We start from the raw sequence: 25,871 nt of genomic DNA, 5'->3' as shown, positions 1-25,871 counted from the left end.
TACCTGGGACACACAGGAGGTGTACACTATCTATACATTACCTGGGGGACATACAGGAGGTGTACACTATACATTACCTGGGGGACACACAGGAGGTGTACACTATCTATACATTACCTGGGGGACACACAGGAGGTGTACACTATCTATACATTACCTGGGGGACATACAGGAGGTGTACACCATCTATACATTACCTGGGACACACAGGAGGTGTACACTATCTGTACATTACCTGGGACACACAGGAGGTGTACACTATACATTCCCTGGGGGTCATACAGGAGATGTATACTATCTATACATTACCTGGGACATACAGAAGGTGTACACTATCTATACATTACCTGGGGGGGGACACAGGAGGTGTACACTGTATATTACCTGGGGGACACACAGGAGGTGTACACTATCTATATATTACCTGGGAAGCGTACACTATGGCGTACACTATATATTACCTGGGGGGGACACAGGAGGCGTACACTATATATTACCTGGGGGACAGACAAGAGGTGTACACTATCTATACATTACCTGGGACACACAGGAGGTGTAATGTATATGTATTTTTACTGTCATATACACCATTTGTTCTGTACATAACGTGCTGTCTGTTTTCTCCTGGAGGCGGACGATACGTACATTCAGCTGAAGAAGGATCTGGAGTACTTGGATCTTAAGGTAACAATTTTACATCTTCATTTCCTGGTGTGGAACACTGAGTGATCAGCTGCACTGTTGCAGAAATGGCTGTGATCTGAATTTACTGTGCGCCCACCACAGATGTAGTACATTTTGCTAAGGACCAGTCTAGGATCTAGTATGAGACCTAAAAATAGGTACAATGGATCCCCTATCAGCTGCATTATTCAGTGGGTTCCTATCATTCCAATTTACTGGTGAAAGGTGTCTGCAGGGGAGCAGATCAGCTTATCCCTGTTACCAGTCCTGGGTAGTTCTGCAGGCTGCAATGGTCTGACTACAATAAAAGTAATATATGTGTGTACATACTGTATAAGACAAAGGAAGCTCTGTGTAATGAGGGCTGTGACAGGTAGCTGGGAAATATTTCTAAATAAAATGACTGTTAATGAGTAAGTAGGCATTAAAACATGTGAATGTCTGTGTATAGTCTGGTTGCCGTGTTAGAGGAGCAACTCTAAAGCTGGGTACACGCTATACAACGTGTGCACCCAGTGACGGAATAGTGCGATGTAGCAAAACGTATGTACAGAGAGTACATGATCCCTTGTATGACAGTGTCATTCATTGCAGTCTCCCATCTGCTGCTCAGCAGTAAAAGACTGACCAGGCGTACACACTGCACAATCCGTACGATATACCCTTCCGATCCACCGCGGAACAATATGTATCGCATGGCGGATCGTATAGTGTGCACCCAGGTTAACAAAGCTGGCAGTGTGCGAGTGACAACGTGGCAATTGTGCTGTACATAAATGCATTGTATGGAATAGCAAAATCCTAAACGTGACCCTCAGCCACCTGCACTGGAGTTGGGGGCTGGAGTGCAGTGTTACTCTGTAAAAGAACTGCAGTGTAATGTAAGAGTTGCACTGAACGGTGTATTTTGCATAAATGGTTTTGTATATTTTTGCCATCCTTTAAAACACAAAAGCTAACTGCACCAGCCTCCACACGTTTCCGGCAGGGTGTTTGGGTCCAGTTCTTCCATAGGGCCTGCTATAGGTATAGGGAAATTGTACTCAGTGAAGGCGCGGATACTGTGCGTCATTCACACCTGACTTCTGTGCGGCTTTCACACACAATTTCTTCTAATTTGAAACAGATAAAGTATAATGAACCTCTGATCAACTTGGTTCACAGTGTTTTAAGGAATTCTACACCAGGGTACCGAACGAGCATAAACGTAAGCTGCCTGTACCGCCTCGGTGTGACCATTTCATGGCTTTGCCCGTGCGGCAGTTTCGTTAAGTAGCGATGGCGTTGCAGCCGCCTTTAATCTGCTTCTCTTCAGGTTTTATTTATTTTTATACTTTTGTGATGTGTTTTTTTTTTTTTTTTTTAGTTTTTTAAAGTCCATATTTTTGCTTCAGATTGCATACAGTCTGCTTGCTGTCAATATTTGTGTTTCAACTATACCGCTGTGTTCCGTGTTTTGAGTTAGAGCGTAAGCTCTGTGACAAGGGCTTGGTAGCATGATTAAAATACGCACCATACCCCCCATCTGCTTGCTATAAAGTGTTGCATTTGTAACGTTGGAAATTGATTATGGCGACTCCTGACCAAATAGACCCAGATGTCATACTGCCCGTGGGACCCCTGCGATATTGTATCTAACATTTACTATTCATATCTTTGTTCTGCCCCTTTCCAATTACTGGCAGCCCTATTAAGGATCCTGTGGATCTACGTAAATAAAATCTCAAAAGATCGGAAAGGTTCTTTACCCTAAACACCAGGTTTGTTGGTTGCGCCTAAATTCCAAGATGTGGGATTTCTACTGTAATAATATATTATCTACACTTCTATGAGAGAGTCGCCGCACCCTGAGGTTTTACTGACCGAGCCGTCTCTTGCTGAGATGGAGGCTGGCGCATACCGTATTACGGTAACTTAATAAGGTTCCTTATTCTTCCTGCCAGTGTGAAATTGGCACGCGAGGTGAGTTTGGCAGGAGAGACGACCCTCAGAATGGTGCATCTTAATACCAACGTTACCAAGACCTGTTATCATTAAACGCGCATTTGCTGCATGTGCCGATGGCTTAGCCGCGTGTCCGTCGCTGTTGTTACGGGGTTACCCCTTTGTCTTTCACACAAGCGCCTGTTTTGTAATTGGCAGGTAACGGGACGAGAGTCTATGAGGGATCGCTCCTCAAAGCCGGTCAGGATTGCCGAAAGTGACGTTGACGTAAGTGATGGCCAAGGTCTGGGTAAAGAGCAATCGCAGTGTAGAACGAGGAACCCAAGGCACAGAGACATTCTGGACATTCGTGGGGCCTATACACTAACCTATATATCTGGGGCCACATAGGCTGTGACAGGATTCTTGGGATAGATATCTCACTGACATCTCTTGGCAGAACTAGTAGAGTAGTATGTAATGTGTCTATGTGCCATGGTACAACTCTGCGTGTTACAGTCTGTGTACGAAGCCATCACGTATGTTTCTCTTCTCCCGTTTCTTACCTGTCCAGGTGAAGCTCAGTGTGCTGTGTGAGCAGGACCGGATCCTGCAAGATTTAGAGGACAAGATCCGGGCTCTGAAGGACAATAAAGTGAGATTATCCTGAAAATGTTTTTCAATTACTTAAGGTGCATACACACAACGATTTTTTGAACAATTATCGTTAACGATATCGTTTATCGTTCAATCGTTGAAAAAATCGTTCACTTTCTGAGTGAAAACTATTATCCTTCATACGCGTTCACTTTTGTAGTTTGTAGTTCAGTCAGACTGACAAACTCAACGATTTACATTAAGGGAATATGCAAAAATCGCTTGTAGTTTCAAAAAAATCATTCATTGCACTTTAAAAAAATCTCTGACAGATAATTGTTCAGAAAATCGTTCAGAAAATCATTGGTAACAAAATCGCTGTGTGGGTATGCAGTTTAAGTCATATTAGAGCATTAGGGGGGGCAATCCTGTACGTTCACAGCCTGGTTCCACATTCTGTGTCTTGAGGATGCAGCGTTTGTGTAGATCTTTTGCCCATTCAACCAGCTGGTCTGCCAGATGCATCATTTCGTTATTATACACACTTACATAGTTCATATGTACAGAACACACATTATGGCAATACAGTTTACAACCAGGGGGTTCCCTGCACAGAGAGTGTATTGGAAAAGCCCACCCTAAAGGGCTGTAGTCACCGTTCCTCTGGAGGGCTGTCCCGGCCTTTGACAGATCTGCAAAGCGACAAAGTCCGCAGAGACTTTTTATTTACCATCAATGGGGGGAATTCAATTCAGTGCGCTATTGAATAGCAACGGGAGGGTGCGCCCGAAGCTATTCAATACACCGCGCTGTTTGGGCGCACTAAGGCTTCCTTCTCGCAACCCCCTGGGGATGCTTCGAGAAATCCGACCAAAGTGCCGGGTGCGCGGCTGTTTTTCTGCATAGCGCGGCGCTAACAGCAGCGCGCCCGGCACTTTGGTCAGAGAATGCAAGTTACCGCGCCTTAACACCCTTGTTAAAGCAAGATAACCGGCATTCTACGACCACATAGCGCACTGAATTGAATAGCTCCGGGAGCTCGCATTGAATTGATTCGCCCCCACTGTCGTGTCCTACAGGGACCGCAATCCTAGCCAGCCTGTCCTGAAGGGAGAGAGCACAGCAGCCCCAAGGCTCGGGTTAGCCTCCACCATCAATTGTATTGTCAGCCAATGGGGACTAGATATGTCTGTGCTGGGTTGGGTATGAAATATCGGCAGCTGGGATGCCTGCTGTCAAAATGCAGACTGCAACATCCTGATGTTCGGTATCCCGATAGGGGTCAGGTAAGTATACTAACCCTTCCCCCATCTCTCCCTGACCCCCCCTTCTTGCGCCCTAACCCCCCTTCTTGCACCCTAACCCTCCCCACCCTGCACCCTAACACTCCCTCTTAGTGCCTAACCCCAACCCTAACCTCCCCCCCCCCCCCCCCCCCCCAAAGCCTAACCCTCCCCCTGTGGTGCCTAGTGCTAAATCTCCCCCCGCAGCTAACAGCTAAGAGGCCCCATTGTACCTTAGTTCGGGATGGCGGCTGTCAAGATTCTGCCGTCAGATATAGACTGGCGTGGAGATCTCGACGCCTCCCTTTAGTCCCGGGTCGGGGTTCTGACCCGGGATTTCGACGGCCGGCATCCTATCCGCCTGCATACAAACTACATCCCGTCTGGGCTATTGCACAAAGGCTAAGGAAGCTATTTATTAAAGCTCGGAGAGGGATAAAATTGTGAGAGATAAAGTATTAACCAATCAGCTCCTAACTGTCATTTTTCAAACACCATCTGTAAACAGTTAGAAGCTGATTGGTTGGTACTTTATCTCTCTCAGTTTATCTCTCCCCAAGCTTTGATAAATACCCCCTTAATGAGTGTGCTCGGCTCACGCTTGGCTTTTCCAAGGAGACCTATCTGGCTCCAAGCATTTGAGTCATTACATATTGATGTTTAGCAGTAGGAGGTGACTCTAACCCGAGGGCAATATAATGAGATTCCACCCAGTATTTAATTGTTGTACATTGTAAAGTAGCTGATTTCATGTTGCGTTTTGAATCTCTATAAGGGTTTCTCATTCACACGCGAGTGCAGTCATTACAATGTACTGATCCAGGTAACACTGTCTGGTTTAATTAACATGGGTCCTCCTGCGAGCCAATATCTCTAACAGTGACTACATTACAAAGTGAATGACTTGGGGGAAAATAATACTGATAATAGTAATCGGTGACTCCCCCACCTGGCAGCATTTATTTAGGAAGAAGTAACACAATGCACAAGAATACAATACCACCATACGGTATGCGGTGCTTAGCAATACAACTTCCTACTACAAATCCGGCGAGAGGGGACCAAGCAGAACTCACTTCTAGTTACAATACACCCAGCAGGGAGGAGATTGAGCTTTCCACTATAATACTTACAGCTGTTTAAAAACAAACTACTTTCTCCACTCACCGCATGCGGGTATTACCAGGACCTGGCATTACATTAGATTTGTATCTGCAAGTTTCAGGAGATATATCTGCATTTCTCTCTCTCTCTTACCTTTGTCTCTCTCTCTTATAACCTTGTTCTCTATACTGCAGGACAAGCTAGAAACGGTCCTGGAGGTTTTGCACCGACAGATGGATCAGTACAAGGAGCAGCCGCAGCACACAGAGAAAATCTCCTACCAGCAGCGCCTCCTGCAGGAGGATTTAGTGCAGATCCGAGCCGAGATGTCCAAAGTGTCTACTGTACGTCTTTTAACTTCTGAAGGTTCTCATACAGACATTAGAGCGCCCGTTCTATACTGCAAACATTAGAGCTGCCCCCTTCTGTCATCTCAGGTGCAGACATTAGAGCTGCCCTCCTCCTGTCATCTCAGGTGCAGACATTAGAGCTCCCCCTCCTGTCATCTCAGGTGCAGACATTAGAGCTCCCCCTCCTGTCATCTCAGGTGCAGACATTAAAGCTCCCCCTCCTGTCATCTCAGGTGCAGACATTAGAGCTGCCCCCCTCCTGTCATCTCAGGTGCAGACATTAGAGCGCCCCCTACTGTCATCTCAGGTGCAGACATTAGAGCTCCCCCTCCTGTCATCTCAGGTGCAGACATTAGAGCTCCCCCTCCTGTCATCTCAGGTGCAGACATTAGAGCTCCCCCTCCTGTCATCTCAGGTGCAGACATTAGAGCTCCCCCTCCTGTCATCTCAGGTGCAGACATTAGAGCTCCCCCTCCTGTCATCTCAGGTGCAGACATTAGAGCTCCCCCTCCTGTCATCTCAGGTGCAGACATTAGAGCTCCCCCTCCTGTCATCTCAGGTGCAGACATTAGAGCTCCCCCTCCTGTCATCTCAGGTGCAGACATTAGAGCTCCCCCTCCTGTCATCTCAGGTGCAGACATTAGAGCTCCCCCTCCTGTCATCTCAGGTGCAGACATTAGAGCTCCCCCTCCTGTCATCTCAGGTGCAGACATTAGAGCTGCCCCCCTCCTGTCATCTCAGGTGCAGACATTAGAGCTCCCCCTCCTGTCATCTCAGGTGCAGACATTAGAGCTCCCCCTCCTGTCATCTCAGGTGCAGACATTAGAGCTCCCCCTCCTGTCATCTCAGGTGCAGACATTAGAGCGCCCCCATTGCAGCCAGGTCAGTAGGAGAGTTCCACAGTTTCTGCTGCAATCTCCAGAGTCAGGGAGAGACCCTTCGGATCCCTGGAAACCATCTTAACTTCCCTTCTGTTATGTATGGTGACTCCTACATGTGACACACTCAGGTTGCCCTCGGTGCCTTTAGCCTGAAGGAGTAGCAATGCGGCAAGGGTAACCTGTAACATACGTGACATGACCGCTTGTTTATCTGCCGCAGGATATGGAGAACTCGTGGAACGAGTATATGAGGCTGGAGAGTGACGTCGCCCAACTGAGGCAACTGTTACAGGAACAAATGCACAGATCTCCCTCATCTCAGGTGTGTTATAGTCATCGACCCCCCCCCCCCCCCCTCCCCCATTGTGACCTCGTTGTACCGCCCACACCAGGGAGTACAGCCTGTGACCTAATATTGCCACTACACCCTTTACTGCCCAGATCTCCAGGTGTTATTGTGTTATATACACACAGGTATGCAGCCGTCACTGTCGTCATCCATAATGTTGACCAACTTGAGGTCGACACAGTGAAAATGTCGTTGTTAGGGATACTGGAGAAATATATTGTCGACATTCTGACCATATCTAGATTTCATTAGTGTTGACATGGTGAATGTCAGCATAATGACCATGTCGAAATTATTAACGTCAACATGGTATTGTTAACATAGCATACGGAACCCCACTCACAGTATATATCACAGTATATTTTAGTGTTAACAGCTTATTTCATTGTCACACATACACACATACTATCGCACAGTATCTCCTTGTGTTAAACTCTCATATAGTATCTCTAGGTGTTACACACTTGTTGTTTTATTGTGACACAATCTCTCATATAGTATCTCTGCATGTTACTACTCGGCTTGTTATCTCCTGGATTAGGACAGGGCTCAGTTACAGAAAGATCTGTGGAGAATTGAAGATGTCACCGCTGGTCTCAGCTCCAATAAACTGAACTATAAAGTTCTCGTAGAATCATTCAAGAATCCAGGTACAGAGGACTATATGTAACTATCCCTGAGTGCCGGGATGAGCGCGTTAGCTGGCCTGCACGACCAAAGGATGAGCGCGTTAGTTGGCCTGCACGACCTAAGGATGAGCGCGTTAGCTGGTCTGCACGACCTAAGGATGAGAGCGTTAGCTGGCCTGCACGACCTAAGGATGAGCGCGTTAGTTGGCCTGCACGACCTAAGGATGAGCGCGTTAGCTGGTCTGCACGACCTAAGGATGAGAGCGTTAGCTGGCCTGCACGACCAAAGGATGAGCGCGTTAGCTGGCCTGCACGACCTAAGGATGAGCGCGTTAGCTGGTCTGCACGACCTAAGGATGAGCGCATTAGCTGGCCTGCACGACCTAAGGATGAGAGTGTTAGCTGGCCTGCACGACCAAAGGATGAGCGCGTTAGCTGGCCTGCACGACCTAAGGATGAGCGCGTTAGCTGGCCTGCACGACCTAAGGATGAGCGCGTTAGCTGGCCTGCACGACCTAAGGATGAGCGCGTTAGCTGGCCTGCACGACCTAAGGATGAGCGCGTTAGCTGGTCTGCACGACCTAAGGATGAGAGTGTTAGCTGGTCTGCACGACCTAAGGATGAGAGTGTTAGCTGGTCTGCACGACCTAAGGATGAGAGTGTTAGCTGGCCTGCACGACCTAAGGATGAGAGCGTTAGCTGGCCTGCACGACCTAAGGATGAGTGCGTTAGCTGGCCTGCATGACCTAAAGATGAGTGCGTTAGCTGGCCTGCATGACCTAAAGATGAGAGCGTTAGCTGGCCAACACGACCTAAGGATGAGAGCGTTAGCTGGCCTGCACGACCTAAGGATGAGCGCGTTAGTTGGCCTGCACGACCTAAGGATGAGAGCGTTAGTGGGTCTGCACGACATAAGGATGTGTGTATTAGCGGGTCTGTATAACAGAAGGATGTGTGTATTAGCGGGTCTGGATAACAGAAGGATGTGTGTATTAGCGGGTCTGGATAACAGAAGGATGTGTGTATTAGCGGGTCTGGATAACAGAAGGATGTGTGTATTAGCGGGTCTGGATAACAGAAGGATTTTTGTGTTATTTTTTATTTATATAGCGCCATGAAATTTACACAGTGCTGTACAGAGTACATTTGGAGTTCCTATATGTCCTTTCAGTACAGTACAAATGCACACACTCTAGGGTTAATTTTTGTCAAATCCAGTTAACCTGCCAGTATGTTTTTTGGGGTGTATGAGAGAGCTCATACAAACTCCGCAGAAATAGAGCCCTCTATAGATACTGAACTCATGCCTCAGTGCTGTGAGGTAGTAATGCTAACCACTATGCCACCGTGCAGGTGGCGTAGTCATAAGAGTGTGATTGTTAGCGTGTATGACTGTATGCATGATGTCTGGATGTGTTAGCGGGTCAGCATGATGTGTGTGTTCATGGGTCTGCATGATGACATTACTGTGTAATTACTCTGTAAGGTACAATATTGTAGCGCTAATCAGATGATGGTTGCCGGGACAGTTTCCGCCAGCGGTGAAATGCTCCTTTCTTCTAGAAAGAAAAACCGTGCCTTTGGTTACCTCCACGTTTGTGCCTTCCGTTAGCACAGCGTTTACAACGGTTCGCGGTAAATCTGCAACGCTCCAGAACCCGCCAGCTCTTGTGAAACAGACACTAGGGATGGGATTATATCCTCAGCCGTACATCCAGGGCAGATCTAGCTCCCAGCCCCAGCTGTGGCAGAAACCAGAGCAGACCCGAGCACCAACCCCACCAAAGCTTGTGAGTAGCGAATGGGTGTATTGCTGCGCACCACAACGAGCGCAGTCCTGCACTGTACTGTCTGTGATGTCATCTGTTTTTCCATTCCCAGGAAGAGGGCGCTCCTCCACGCCCGCCTCTACCAGACATGTACAGTCCTGAAGATGCGGGTCCTCCACCCAATATCCCACCCCCACCTGCGCTGCCTCCACCCCCGAGAGAATCGTCAGTGGTCAGGCACACCTCAGTGCGGGGCTTGAAGAGACAGTCAGACGAGAGGAAGAGAGATCGGGAGCTGGGGCAGGGTGTAAATGGAGACTACAGGGTAAATGGTTTCATCATCTACCATACATGTCCTGCGTCCAACTTATCCGCTGTCCTGCGTCCAACTTATCCGCCGTCCTGCAGTATGTGAATTCCCAGGACTGTTTATTAGCTGCAACAGATCTGCAGTATCTCCTGAATGTTTGATATGTCACTAAAGGACGATACTGAGCCAGAAATGCGCATCGGGATGTATACTGTGGCTACTGCTAGCTATGATGCACCCGGTCATCTCATTTACAGGATGTGTGTCTTATGTACTCTGGTCACAGGTAGAGCTGCGTACATACGTGAGCGATCCGGAACTCGCAAATCTGGCCGACTCCATCCCACCATCCTCTGGCTTCCTGGGCTCCGACACTGGCTACCAGACATTGCCTTCTAGAGGTAAGGAAACGTATATTATTCTATAGCATACAGGAGATCACACAAGCGGACGGGCAGATGGATGATCCAGCGTCCTTCATAATAACCAGCACTATGACACTTTCTCTTCGTCTTGAGATATTATTGAGTAATTGTAACTATTTTCAGCCCCCAGGGAGTTACCAGCTGCCGTATACAATTATATATATTTCAGATTTAATTTGAGGGTAATTACATCCAAATCGTGTGAACGGTGTAGGAATTACAACAGTTTTAATATGTGCCTCCCACTTTTTAAGGGGCCAAAAGTAATGGGACTATCAACTCAAAAGCTATTTCATGGACAGGTGTGGGCTATTCCCTCATTATTTAATTATCAATTAAGCAGGTAAAAGGTCTGGAGTTGATTCTAGGTGTGACATTTGCATTTGGAATCAGTTGCTGTCGACTCTCAATATGAGATCCAAAGAGCTGTCACTATCAGTGAAGCAAGCCATCATTAGGCTGAAAAATCAAAACAAACCCATCAGCGAGATAGCAAAAACATTAGGTGTGGCCAAATAAACTGTTTGGAACATTCTTAAAAAGAAAGAACGCACCGGAGAGCTCAGCAACACCAAAAAACCCGGAAGACCACGGAAAACAACTGTGGTGGATGACAGAAGAATTATTTCCCTGGTGAAGAAAAACCCCTTCACAACAGTTGGCCAAATCAAGAACACTCTCCAGGAGGTAGGTGTATATGTGTCAAAGTCAACAATCAAGAGAAGACTTCACAAGGGTGAATATAGAGGGTTCACCACAAGATGTAAACCATTGGTGAGCCTCAAAAACAGTAAGACCAGATTAGAGTTTGCCAAACAACATGTAAAAAAGCCATTACAGTTCTGGAACAACATCCTATGGACAGATGAGACAAAGATCAACTTGTACCAGAGTGATGGGAAGAGAAGAGTATGGAGAAGGAAAGGAACTGCTCATGATCCAAAATATACCACCTCATCAGTGAAGCATGGTGGTGGTAGTGTCATGGCGTGGGCATGTATGGCTGCCAATGGAACTGGTTTCCTTGTATTTATTGATGATGTGACTGCTGACAAAAGCAGCAGAATGAATTCTGAAGTGTTTCGGGCAATATTATATGCTCATATTGAGTCATATGCTTCAGAACTCATTGGACGGCGCTTCACAGTGCAGATGGACTATGACCCGAAGCATACTGCAAAAACAGCCAAAGAGTTTTTTAAGGCTTAAAAGTGGAATGTTATGCAATGGCCAAGTCAATCCCCTGACCTGAATCTGAGCATGCATTTCACTTGATGAAGACAAAACTGAAGGGAAAATGCCCCAAGAACAAGCAGGAACTGAAGACATTTACAGTAGAGGCCTGGCAGAGCATCACCAGGGATGAAACCCAGCGTCTGGTGATGTCTATGCGTTCCAGACTTCAGGCTGTAATTGCCTGCAAAGGATTTGCAACAAAGTATTAAAAAATGAAAGTTAGATTTAGGTTTGTTTAGTTTGTCCCATTACTTTTGGCCCCTTAAAAAGTGGGAGGCACATATAGAAACCGTTGTAATTCCTACACCGTTCACCTGATTTGGATGCAATTACCCTCAAATTAAATCTGAAAGTCTGCAGTTAAAGCACATCTTGTTTGTTTCATTTCAAAGCCATTGTGGTGGTGAATAGAGGCCAAAATATGAACATTCTGTCAATGTCCCAATATTTATACACCTGCCTATATATATATATATATATATATATATATATATAATATATATATTTATAAATTTCTATATGGAGCGTTGCCAGAGTACTCACATTTAGGGAGATGGGGGTCTATTTACTAAGCCTTGGATGTAGATCAAGTCAGTGCCAGATTAAGGTCTACATGGGCCTGGAGCTGAAATTTATGAAGGGCCTATTGTGTGCTGCTGCAGGCGAATGTGATAACCTCTGTGGCAGTGTGACTAGTGATGTGGGGGCATGCCTAGTGTGTGGATGTGGTCTACACAGGGGGTGTGGCTATATCCATGGGGGAATAATTGCCTCCACTTTTAACAACTTTATAGTTGAGCTATAACAAAAAAGGGTTTTTTTTTTTGTGAAAGGGCAAATACAGCTGCCATCCGCGGCCTGCGGCACCACTGAAGGCTATGATTATTCATCATCACTCCTCATTGATGCAGCAGCTCCCTATATACACACACACAGAGACATATATATATATATATATATATATACCAATGGGTTGGGTACGGAATGCCAGTGCTCGGGATCCCGCCATTCAGAAACACCCGATGCTGGCATCCCGACAGGGTTAGGATAACAACACTTGTTGGTCAGTATCCTAACCCTCCCACCCCGCTGCCTAATACTAACCTTCCCCCTTAGTGCCTAAACCTAACCCTCCCTACTTAGTGTCTAACCATTCTCCTAATGCCTAACCCTTACCCCAGTACTTACAGTCGAGATGCCGGGACCAGGACTCTGACAAGTGTCGGGATTCCAGCGCTGGCATTGTAAGCGCTGGCATCCCGACTATCTGTCTAATGACCGCATCCAATACCAATCAAAATAGCACTCTAACAGCGATTATGGATCACACAGGACCCCCAAGATGCTTTTAAAGTTTCAGAATTCTATACTTAGGGTGTTTCATCATAAAAGAACCTAAAGCCTGGTACACACTAGGTTGACGTTTGGCAGACCCGTAACCTATCTGACGATTGGTAAGTGTATACATATTTGCCAATCGCCTGCCCGATGACCCGGGCTTTACAGCTGCACAGCAGATGGGATATGTCTGTGAACCATATCGTTCACAGACATATCCGCTGTACACACCCGGCGATGCACTATGGATATATCGCCTGTACAGTGGAACGGGGGATATATCTATCAGTCTAAGTTAAAAGGTAATAGGTGAACCGGTGCGCAAACAAAGCTGCAGATGGGAGGTAATCAAAAATAGGAGGTATCCTCACACCTCCATCAACATAATGTGATATATATATATATGGCATCCACACAAATAATCAGCAATCTTCAAGACAACAATATTCACACAAAGATAAAAGAGTGCATGCAAAGCACCAATATATAGCATATACTGAATCCACACTAGTGAGTGGAAATGTATAGTACGCGTATCCACAAATTGCTGGAGGGTGACAATTACCGGATTGGAGTAAAGGAGCTGTTAACGAACAGTCCTTAATAAGCCAGAATGTATAGAGACACAGAAGTAGTCCCGGGAACTGCACTGGTCTGGGCTTGGACCTCCGCTCTCAGGCACTGCACTCCTTGTTCATCCGTGGTTCCCCCGTCTGACACCATGGTGTTGTCTTGAAGATTGCTGATTATTTGTGTGGATGCCATTTTCAACAACTGATTATACAGCTTCAACAACTGATTATACACATATATATATATATATATATATATATATATACACACAGTGCTTGAAGTGGGAATACTGAAGTGGGGGTATGGAAAATTTAGTTGAAACCCCCCCAAGATTTGGGAATTTTGACAATGAGATACAGCCTCTGCACTTCACACTGCCAGCTTCCCGCTACTACACACCCTGTACCTCACACTGCCAGCTTCCCTCCACCTCACTCTACCTACTTCCCTCACCCACTCCCTGTACCTCACACTCCCTAATTCCCTCACCCACTCCCTGTACCTCACACTCCCTAATTCCCTCACCCACTCCCTGTACCTCACACTCCCTAATTCCATCACCCACTCCCTGTACCTCACACTCCCTGATTCCCTCACCCACTCCCTGATTCCCTCACCCACTCCCTGTACCTCACACTCCCTAATTCCCTCACCCACTCCCTGTACCTCACACTCCCTGATTCCCTCACCCAGTCCCCGTACCTCACACTCGCTGATTCCCTCACCCACCCCCTGTACCTCACACTCCCTGATTCCCTCACCCACCCCCTGTACCTCACACTACCTCTTCTCTCACCCACTCCCTGTACCTCACACTCCCCGATTCCCTCACCCACCCCCTGTACCTCACACTACCTCTTCTCTCACCCACCCCCTGCACCTCACCCTACCTGCTTCCCTCCAACTCACACTACCTACTTCCCTCACCCAACCCCTCTACCTCACACTACTTCCTTCCCTCTCTCTCCCCATGTACCTCTTTTTCCATGTCCGGACTGGATTGTGCTGTCAAAGTCCAGCTTCACCACCTCCCTGGCAGTGGGGTGGGGGACAGCAGCTCCGCGAGCGGCTCGGCAACCTCCCTACAGGCTTTAGACTTGGTTCTGGCTGTGAACCAATCACAGCACGGGGTTCCAGCTGTGAACCAATCACAGCACGGACTGGCAACCAATCAGATACAGCCACGTAGCTGTTTCTGATTGGCTGCCAATCCGCAAGCTGTGATTGGCTAGCGGACGGCACCAAATTTTAAAGACCACCCCATCCCAGAGTATTCCTTTAGACTGGCCGCCGATCTGTGATTGGTTCACGACCGGCGCCGGGTTTGTAGTGTAATTCTCTCCTGGCACCCGGTGCTTGTTCAAGCCAGCCCAGTGCTGCTCAGAGATGTTTCCCCAGTGGGACACATCTCCACTTAATGCTGCCGCTGCTCCCAGCGTAGTCTGCGGTATGGCATAACACTGCTCTCTTCAAGCCTGGATGTAGGGTGAGCTAATTTAGAGACAGCGGCTGATTAGACCCCTCACTCGCAACTGCCGCTAGCGCTACTGAAAGGAAGGATGTCCTAAACATCCTTCGTACTTTCACTCGGGAGTCGGGCTGCCTCATAGAGGGACCGCGGAGCCTCCCCAGTCACTCTGGCTTCTGCAGGTGTGTGAAGGCAGAGAGAAGGAGGCGCCCGGACTGCAGCTGCTCTGGGAGGAGGGAGGGGACAATGCTGCTGCGGCGGTGCTGCTGCCACCGCCTATTAGATAAACAAGGCAGCAGTCCACTTACTGCAGGGTTCAGACTGTGCTCTAAGCCCGCCCTTCCTGCCTGACTCCGCAGCATTAACACAGCCAGCCGCACAAACGCTCACTGCAGCTGGCTGAATGGTGAATAAAGGTTTAAATGTACTTAAATATCAGTACAGATCTGTACTGATGTGCCGCCTCTTCTTTCCTCATATACAGTATGTAGTGTTGTCATAGATCACTAGAGGGGAGTTTTGTGTGTATATATTATATATATATATATATATATATATATATATATACACAAAATACATATATACACTCACTTATATATGTATGTATACAAAGTCTCACATTATATGTATATATACATATATATACATATATATATATATATATATATATATATATATATTATATATATATATACACACACACACACACACACACGTAGGTGCCAGACATTACACTTACCTGTGTGAAGGAATGCTGGTTATGCATCCTGATTTCTCCTCACGGCTGGTGAAAGTTTCCTTCCTGCCTTCCTTCCTTCCTCAGCTCAGCCTCTGCACTCCTCTTGTTAGGCTGACCTTATAGTTGAATTTATGTGCCCAGCTATTGACTAAGTTGCCCAGGAAGGGGGGTAGTGGCCCTTGGGGGAATGGGCTAGGCTTCAGATGACCCGGGGGACTGGAGCATATGGTGACCCAAGGGACACACAACTTCAGATGGCCAGGGGAGCTTTAGTACGACCTGGGGGCGGGGCTTCAGGCGGCATGGGGGCGGGGCTTTGGGCAGCATGGGGGCGGAGCCTCGTACTGCAGGGAAAGGAATAAGGATATTCTGACGTGTGACGGAGCTTCAGACGGCCGATGCGGGGTGAATGGTCCAGACTTCGGATCTTCCATCACAGCAATGCAGTGTCGTCGCATTCAAAGCAGTGCAGACAGTGTTCTCATGGATTTTTTTTCCCTGTCTGCACTGCATTGAATCCTGTGGGCCTATTTTAATGGTGGGCCTGGAGCTGTAGCTCCACCCGCCCCATTAGTAATCCGGCCCTGGATCAAGTACCAGCCAACCAGCTCCTAACCGTCATTTTTCAAACACAGCCTGTGATAGGCAGTTAGGAGCTGACTGGATGGTACATTATCTCTGCTCCTTTTATCTCCATCCATGGCTTAGTAACAAACGACCCCATGATGACTGCAGGTAGATCTGCGGTAATAATTTTCATCATATATATATATATATATTTCCAGAAGTGCGGCACTCGCAGCATATATGAGAAGAATACTAGCACATATATATATATATAAATATATATAAGAAGCATATAGAAGCCTGCACACACTGTAACCGTTGATGCACATGCCTGGGGTGACTAATCCATAGGTCCAGTGAAGAACCCAATAATATAGCACAAGTAGATAGGATTCACTCACCAGGGCTTTCCAATGATTATAGCAAAAAGTCACATTTTATTCCGTCACATCATATGGATATCAGGTGCATTGTAAGTCGATGTTTCAACCGCTAAAGCGCGGTCTTCTTCAGGACACCACCAGTGTAGAGGACACAGACAAACCCTGCCTGACCTCCTGCCACAGTCCCCCTAATATACCACTATCAGTCATCAAAAAATTAGGCTCCGCCTCTCTGGCCCTTCTGCGACCGGAAGTGACTCAAACTATTAAAGCTCAAGGCTAAGCAACTTATCCTACTCATGGATTAATAGCCCCCAATAAAAACCGCTACCACAGAAACTGAGAAGCCCTATAAAGAGCTGCAAATTCAGCTCCAGACTGCGGGGAAGCCGATGTGCGTTCTAACTAGTGGAAATGCGAAGTCAACACATCTCTGGCTTTAGTTCCAGGTAACAGGATGTGCAGCTAAGGAGCCTGGAGAAAAACTAGTTCCACCTCATATAAAGTAATATAGTGACATACAAGGGAACAGTGGAAGGATACAGGGATAGTGTAAAACATAAAACCACCACAGAAGAAAACTACAAATGCATAAATACAAATACATAGTTAAACTTCAAATAATCAAACTTAAACTGAGCTTCTGGGTAAATATACTGAACACGAAAAAAAATCCAAACTCAAAAAGAATTTATATATATATGTTATATTTATTTTATGTATTAATGTTGTGGTGGAGTAGATTCTGCTTTTGCCGCGATTGTAGTTTTCGGGTGCATGTTATATAGATTGTAAGCTCTTTGAGCAAGGCCCTCTTTCCTCATCTGCTTTCCCTTCCCTCACTTAGGCCCTCATTCAGAGCCGTACGCTCTGAGCAGAGCGCACGCTCTGAATGAGGGCCGTCCTCCATAATTATGGAGCGTCCTCCTGGACGCTCGTATAGCTGTGGGTCACCACCCACAGCTCATACGAGCGTGCAGGTTGATGGCCGCGATGGTCTTGACCATCGCCACTGCGAGCCGGAGCCTGCGGTTGAGTTTCTCAACCGCAAGGCCCGGAGTGATTTTGGCTCTATCAGAGCCAAAATCACTCCCACTGACATCACTAGTGATGTCAGTGGGGCCGGCTTCTGACGGTAGGCGTTCCCACCAAAGGGGGCGTGCTGTCAGTCAACATCGACAGCACGCCCCCTTTGATCATACACAACAAGCGAAGGAAAGTCCTTCGCTCGTCGCGTCTCGCGCATGCGCACGACGGAGCTCCCTCCGTCGTGCGCATGCTCAGTGCACACCATCGACCCACTTGCGAGCGGACAGCCGCTCGCGAGTGGGTCTGAATCAGGCCCTTAGACCATTATTTCCTCCCCACTGTCTACACCTCCAGCGATACTCTCCTGCAGCTTATTATGTATAAGTGCAGTAATGGTTATATAGCCCCATTTGTACTCTTCTACTTCTGTTTGCATTACTTCTGATTATGTGCTGTGTACGGTGCTGCAGGGACCTCTTTGGCGCAGTATACATACAGAATAATATGTGTACTCAGATAGGGGCTCCTTTATCATTGATATCATACTTAATGCGATCTGGGCGCGATATTACTGCCCATGATCGCATTGCTGTATGCGATGATACTGCCCTGATGTATGAAAAGGCACCCGCAGGGACAGGGGCTACGAAAAAAGCGCGTCCTTGCGATGTGCCGGGAGTGATGTGACCAGGTGAGCGGGACTGCAGCGAATGCGTAATCTAAAGACCACGCTTGCGCCGCGATCACTGCCGGTCCCTTTGTCGTATGCGACTCAGAAGCATGCACAGGCTTAAAACATCCGCCAACTGCGAGCGCTTCAACATTTCGTTCCCTGAATTAGGCCCATTATGAGGTTGTCCATGTATATGATCTGTGCCTTGTCCCGCGTCGTGAGTATGTTATACCAGTATATTTTTTAACAGTGTTTGTCCGCCGTCTTTAGCGCTCTGGAACACGTAATTACTTTTGCGTCAATCAGATGCTAATGAATCCTCTCCTATCAGTCACTAGTGATTCCTCAAATGGTCTTTTATCTCCAGGTTTATCTGGATCAACTTCCAGGCTCCCTCAGTCTTCATCTATTGCATCTTACGTCACGCTGCGGAGGGGCCCCACCACCGACGGTTCTAAGGTAATGCGGCAAAAGTCTCTGCTTCTCTTTTCTCTCCAGATGCGTCCTGACGCTATAACAGGGAACGCTGTTGTTTGCGTTGTAATGTTTGGATTCAGTTCTCTCGTACAACAAGTTTCTGTGTGTTTCTAAACAGGACAGACCAAAAAGTGCCTTCGAGCGCCTTTATGCCGGCGACAACCAAAGAGGTAAAATGAGCGCCGAAGAACAACTCCAGCGCATGAAACGGCATCAAAAAGCCTTAACCCGCGAACGCAAGAGAACGCTCAGCCAAGGAGACAAACAGTCCGTCGCAAACCAACCCGCCTCTCGGCCCGTGTCTGCGGACATCAGCTCAGTATGTTAGCGCGGAGGGAGGAGCCTCCTCGAACATTTACTCTATAGTGTCTCGTAGAAAAGCACTTTATTGCAGTGTGCATGGTACACGAGGTTACGTCTCATCTACAGGTAGTTTCATGGCTTCAATAGGACTAATAGCTGCAGGGATTAACGGCGGCTGCGCCGACTGGCATCACGTAGTCCGCAAGGCTTTTTCTTGAAATAACACAATGTAACGTAAAAGAGTTTATAAACGATGATAGATTATAATTTTGTTTTCTAAGATGAATATTTGAACCATTTCCATCCCCGCTTTTAGACTGTTTACAAGCACAAACTCACTGGAGGCACTTTGCACGTCTATAGATAATTGATAATCTAGTTTATATGAAAACGCTTCAGCACAACAGGGATAGACAGGTCTGTGAAGCTCTGGTTCTGTAGTTAGGTCTCTCTGATGTAGGGTGCTATACACATGCAGTGAATTCTTCCATAAGTTCTAGGCTGTGCCTCCACCCTCCTAATTAATGTCATGGTCCACCCTAACTCCATCCCACAGGCTCCTCTGCTTCTCAAACCCTCATTCATCATCCTGTCGCCTCTCTTTATTTATGTTGACAGTAAGTATTAATCTGTTTGCAGTACTCGCTAACCGCCATACTCATTGCTACCAGGCTTTGTTTGCATTTTTAGCAGCTCCTGCATTAATTACATCCTGCCTGTTAATTGCAACGTTATCCATCCTCTTACCAGTAACTTCCATCCAGCTGCCCATCGTCTATTTCTTAAACATTTCCCGGTTTAGCAGAGAAACGTTTTGGATGCCTGCAGTCCGGTCTTCACACAGTGATTGCACATTTAGGAGGGTTTAGGATGGGGTACATAGATTACATTTCTTTATTCTGTGTTGCAGATGGTGAGGGGTTAAAACGACCCCGTTATGTAGATGCAGGTAGCTGTGAACTGGTAATGCCTTTGGCAACAGTAGAAAATCTCCTGTAACGCCGCCTACCCCTATGCCACCGCATCCACCTGGCAGAACCCTCGCTCTGCCACTACCAAGCTAAGTGGCACACTGTTGTGCAGCGCCTTCTGCTGTATGGGTCACACAACTTCATATATAGATCACCTGTCGCCTACACACAGTTGTAGCAGCTATTTTGTATACTGAAGGAATGTTCATGAGAATGCAGCCAGTGACATCACTGATAAGGCAGCCTATCCATTCACTATGAGCCAGTGACATCACTGATAAGGCAGCCTATCCATTCACTATGAGCCAGTGACATTGCTAAGAGTGCAGCCACCGATTCACTGTGAACCAGTGACATCCCTGAGAATGCAGACTGACTATTCACTAGGAACCAGTAACATCGCTGAGAATGCAGCCTATCCATTCACTAGGAAATGGTGACATCACTGTGCATGCCGCCTATCCATTCACTAGGAAACAGTGACATCACTGACAAAGTAGCCTATCCATTCACTAGTAACCAGTGACATCACTGAGAATACAGCCTATCCATTCACTAAGAAACAATGACATCACTGAGCATGCAGCTTATACATTCACCAGGAACCAGTGACATCAGTGAGCATGCAGCTTATACATTCACCAGGAACCAGTGACATCACTGAGCATGCAACTTATCCATTCACTAGGAACCAGTGACATCACTTAGAATGCAGCCTAGGAACCAGTGACATCACTGAGAATGCTGCCTCTCTCTATTCACTAGGCACCAGTGACCTCACAGAATGCTGCCTCTCCATTCACTAGGGACCAGTGACATCACTGAGAATGCTGCCTCTCCATTCACTAGGGACCAGTGACCTCACAGAATGCTGCCTCTCCATTCACTAGGAACCAGTGACATCACTGAGAATGTTGCCTCTCCATTCACTAGGAACCAGTGACATCACTGAAGCACTTTTGAACAGATGTGCTGAATTCTCATGAATATGATTCTGCAAACAAAATCACTGCTTGGCCTCATTTGCTATTCACGCAACGTGCACTTTATTACTGTCACTCCTATTACATAAAGATTTCCCGTGAGACTGATCAGTTTAAACTCATTTACAATTTAAATTATTCTTGAGGGTGATGAAAATGCTGGGGCTGAGCTTTGCCCATTCCTCTGCCTAAAGTTGCTTTTTATTTTGTAATGTGCGAAGTCCTGCTTGAAACGCGTTTCTGGGAGATGCTGCGTTCCAGTACAGGATTTCCCGACACCTTTGAGTTGTTGCAAAACAATGTAAACCTTTTGCAGAGCGATGGCAGCAGTAAGGAAAGCCCTGAGAATGCACCCCTCTGCACCCCTTTATTTCAATAACCTCTCTCTGAAACACAAACTCACATTTTTACACTACTCGCCTTATCGTGGCGTATCAGAGCTGTTACTTCATTTTTTGCAAGGGACTCCCTTTTTCCAGCCAACTTCTGGCGTGAATCTGCTCTACGGGACACACCAGCATGAACGAAGGTGCGCAGAGCGCTACAAGACTGTATTATACACAGCGGCTCTTCCATTTTTTTTGGTTTATTGTAAATAAGGTCCTGTGTGTGGGTGACTGGTTCCCCCTTTACTGATACAATTTGTGATCACACCCCTCATATTCCCGTATTAATACACCACTACATCCATTATAGCTATCCTGCACACACATAGCAATAATTCTAAGAGGTCGTCAGCACTGTACAGAATACTGTAACTTTTTTAAAGACATGTTTTAATCGAATGTTAACTTTTACTACTTGTCTTAAAACTCACATTATCAGATCCTTTTGGACACAGTGTTAATATGAGCTCGGTGCTGTTCTGATGTATGTCTACCAGAAACCCAATAAACTGGAAACAACGTAATGGAGAATTCTTAAATCTCTTTTTTTTTTTTTTTTCCCCCCCCGCTGGACGTTGTTGGTAACAGGACCTGGTATCATGAGTATCGCGCAGTGCTGAGATCACTGGGGACGTGTGACTGAGAGGCGCAGGCCGATTAATGTTTGTTTAATAAAAGGGAAACAATCTTTACAATGCTGAATCTTTTTATAAAGTTGAAGCCGACTTAGAGCAGTATTCAATTTGAGCGGACCCGCGATACTTTTTTGCCTCCCGGACTTTTCGCCTACATCGCGTGTTTTGCAGGTGGAAAAGTATCGCGCGCGTGCCCGCTTATCCCCGTATTCAATTTGAAAGTAGGCGAAAACGGGACCCGGTGAAACTTAAACAAGCGGAAAGTACTGTCAGATTTGGGGAAATCGGCCTGACACCCCCCAAAAGATGCTCTGACATGGGGGTTCTCTATGATACCCCCCGATTTGGCTTGCTGAAGGTATTTGGTGTTTTTAAACGGGCTCAATAGCTGCTAAATAGTGTTTTTGTATAAGTGGTGCAGAATAGTATTCAGGATTTTTTTTGAAGAAAATAACTTATCCTAGCAAATTTGGGGTACTTGGGGACCCCCCCCAGAGTCAAGTTCGCTAGTTTTTAACTTTGTCCCCCAACATTTTTTTTTTCAGCCACCAACTTCAAAGTGATTTTTTGGGGTGCCCTTAAGTGTTTTTTTTTTTGACAGTTTACCTTTGGGGGACTATCTGAAGGCTGCACGGGGGTTCCCGCAACGTTGCACCCCAAAACCCCAATTCTGCACTTTTTTCCGCCTGCTATTCATAGGCGAAACTTCTTCGCCTAGTACATTGCATTGAGTTTCCGCCTAGACGTAGTCTTTCAAATTGAATACGGTGATACTTTTCCAGCTGGCGGAATGACGTCATCGGCGAAAAGTTTCCGCCAAAAACACGCGAAAACGGCTTTTCGCCTCAAATTGAATACAGGCCCATAGTTTGTGTCACTTAGATTTCCTGGCTAGAACATTCTGGCTGAGGGTAGACATTAGGCCATGTTTGCACCATGTGCTTCCATGGAAGGGAGAGCGCACAAGACTATACGGTATCCGCCATTGATTATAGAAGATAGGATTACGCTGTATATTTTATCGGCCAACACGTGCGATGTAGATTATAAGATTATGCAGTGACCACTTTATCCTTTAAATGTTTCCCCCCAATGTATCTCTAGAAGTAAAACGTATTGGTAGTTATATGAAGAATTTGGTGAGGCATCGGCAGTCTGTGGTCCTGATTGTTTCCTTTTTATTCATCCATGGTTTTATCAGCAGACAACTGTATAATGTGACAGCAAGTGGGATATGGTGTAATAATTCCACATTTCCTTATATAAAAATAATTCTTGCGCATTAAACGCAGACGGAGGCCCGTTGTCTGTACGGGAGAACGAAGGTCCACGTGATGACTACACAGTTCCGGGGGCCAATCGAAGACCTCACTGTATGTGTATTTATGTGTCTGAGCTGAGAGAGAAGTTTGTGGCAAGAAAGTTACTTTTCTGTTGCTGTTAGTGGATCCGACCAGATCATGGACTTTTTAAAGTGTAGATGTTGGTGGAAGACTGCCCGTGACCATCTGACCATCTCTCCGTTATATAATATAAAGATTTGTTTCTTAGCTTTGGGATATCTTAATCTTTACCGTAGAAATGGATTTATCATTGTGTGTCACGATTCCCGATAGTGGTCAGTCCCAGTGTGTGTCTGTGAGTTGTGCCAGGATGTGGGTGTTCTGGGCATGAGTTGGGCATATCCCAGTGTTGTGGCTGGAGGCGTTTAACGCTCTTTGTGTCTGTTATCAGTGGAAGCGAGAGCAGGAGTTTGATTTCCAGCTGCTGGAGAGGGCCGCCCGCGACGCGGAGGACCGAGAGACTGATGATCATGGCTGGGTATACGCTAAGGCCATACAGGTCACAGAGCTAGATTTGGAACCACAGGAGTATGATTTGGACATCAGTAAGGAGGTAATGTCACAATATAAACAGGAGATGTAACACATTGGGGGAGGGGGGATACAGACTACCACCCTCCCCCAGGATGCTGTCATTGGGGAGTTTCTGGAATGTGGTAAATAGAGTGAGGGGAATAGAATGAGGTTGGAAGGACTAGAAGAAGAGTTTAGGGGTGGGGGGGAATAGAATGTGGCTAGTACTGAATTGATAGTTTGGGGGTGGGGTGGTGACAGTAGAATGGGGATGAGGGTCTGGTAAGGAACATATTTGGACAGAGTGGTGAGTTGAAGGGCGGTGAGAGTAGAATTGGTGATGGGGGAATAGATTTGGGGTGGTGAGAATAGAATGGTGGTGCACCCATGACACGACCTCTGACCTCACTGGTCCATTATACTTGTAATGATTATTTACTTCATTCATGCCAATAGAGGTGATTAACAACATAGAATGCCACAAACCATTCATAAGACGGTGCTGCCATCTAGTGGTAACTATATAGTGCAGCATGTGAGCTTAAGATGTGATTATCACCTGCTGTTATGGACACCTTTTTTTTTTTCTTCTTGCTTTTTGGTATAGGTAAGATAAACATAAATAAAGGGGAAAAGATTGGTAAATATTAAGCAGTGAGAATTCATAGAAGATTCTGCCAAACACATGGAACTAGTAAACCTTACATGTACAGGGCATCATCTGCGGCGCAGCACACGATCCGGTGTGATGATACGCTTAATGGTTTGCGCTTTTAGATTTAGTATTCTGCTAAAGTGCATTGCAGAACACTACGGCGACGTACAGTATGTGCTAGGTATTGCAGAACACTACGGCGACGTACAGTATGTGCTAGGTATTGCAGAACACTACGGCGACGTACAGTATGTGCTAGGTATTGCAGAAACATTATATTTTGCAGTGCTAAAGGGTATTACAGTGATATGAAGCGAGGAGAGGGCTCATTGTTAGGGCATTCCTTGCTGTGTTGGGGGAATACAGCGATACAACCACTTGTACGGTACAGCGGTTCGGAGCTGGCAGAGGTGGGGTTTATACTCTGTAATATACATGTGACACATATAATGCAGATCCATTCTCCTCTTACCATCATGATTAATGTGAGCTATCAATGATCTGCATTTTAGGAGACTAGCAGAAAACACTTATTTTATTAATCTGAGTGGTGCTATAGTGGTTGGGCTTGGAGGTGAGGTTTATAGTTTCTAATCATATAATATGAGGTGCAGTATTTTGTTGTTTTGTACCAGGCAGCTTAGAGTGACTTAATCTGACTCTCTTCACTGGCCCCCTGTCCAGTCTCCTCCAACTCCTGTCCACCTAACCTGCCATGTCCAGTCTCCTCCAACTCCAGTCCACCTAACCTGCCCTGTCCAGTCTCCTCCAACTCCCGTCCACCTTACCTGCCCTGTCCAGTCTCCTCCAACTCCTGTCCACCTAACCTGCCCTGTCCAGTCTCCTCCAACTCCTGTCCACCTAACCTGCCCTGTCCAGTCTCCTCCAACTCCTGTCCACCTAACCTGCCCTGTCCAGTCTCCTCCAACTCCTGTCCACCTAACCTGCCCTGTCCAGTCTCCTCCAACTCCTGTCCACCTAACCTGCCCTGTCCAGTCTCCTCCTACTCCGGTCCACCTAACCTGCCCTGTCCAGTCTACAAACTGTCATTCATCTGCCTTGCTCTTTCACTTTTCATCATCTGCCCTGTCCAGTCTACCTACCCTTGCCTAGTGCCTACCCCTCTTCACCTGCCCCTGCCCTGTCTGCCTACCCTTCTTCACCTGCCCCTGCCTAGCCTACCTACTCCTCTTCATCTACCCCTGCCCTGTCTGCCTACCCCTCTTCACCTGCCCATGCTTAGTCTACCTACTCCTCTTCACCTGCCACTGTCCTGTCTCTCCAGTTCTACCGGA

General features: G+C 46.7%; 1 protein-coding gene across 7 annotated transcripts in view; it reads left to right on the top strand.

Moving 5' to 3' along the window:
• PLEKHA7 (pleckstrin homology domain containing A7) overlaps positions 1-25,871 on the top strand; it is a 112,721-nt gene that overhangs the window by 80,717 nt on the left and 6,133 nt on the right. For 5 of the 7 annotated variants that reach the window (XM_088450337.1, XM_088450336.1, XM_088450335.1 and 2 more), the window contains exons 11-23: positions 631-684; positions 1,811-1,891; positions 2,827-2,895; positions 3,182-3,262; positions 5,786-5,935; positions 7,043-7,144; positions 7,713-7,821; positions 9,364-9,590; positions 9,682-9,894; positions 10,166-10,280; positions 18,678-18,769; positions 18,906-19,106; positions 23,800-23,961. In XM_088450337.1, coding sequence (XP_088306463.1) covers positions 631-684; positions 1,811-1,891; positions 2,827-2,895; positions 3,182-3,262; positions 5,786-5,935; positions 7,043-7,144; positions 7,713-7,821; positions 9,364-9,590; positions 9,682-9,894; positions 10,166-10,280; positions 18,678-18,769; positions 18,906-19,106; positions 23,800-23,961 — 1,656 coding nt within the window. The remainder of the gene's footprint in view (positions 1-630; positions 685-1,810; positions 1,892-2,826; positions 2,896-3,181; positions 3,263-5,785; positions 5,936-7,042; positions 7,145-7,712; positions 7,822-9,363; positions 9,591-9,681; positions 9,895-10,165; positions 10,281-18,677; positions 18,770-18,905; positions 19,107-23,799; positions 23,962-25,871) is intronic. The other 2 variants (XM_088450341.1, XM_088450340.1) reach the window with 1 other exon arrangement.

The sequence above is a fragment of the Taudactylus pleione genome, unplaced genomic scaffold, assembly GCF_031769625.1.
Source record: "Taudactylus pleione unplaced genomic scaffold, aTauple2 ptg000515l, whole genome shotgun sequence".
Taxonomy (NCBI): Eukaryota; Metazoa; Chordata; class Amphibia; order Anura; family Myobatrachidae; genus Taudactylus; species Taudactylus pleione.
This window is presented reverse-complemented; position numbering and strand designations above follow the sequence as displayed.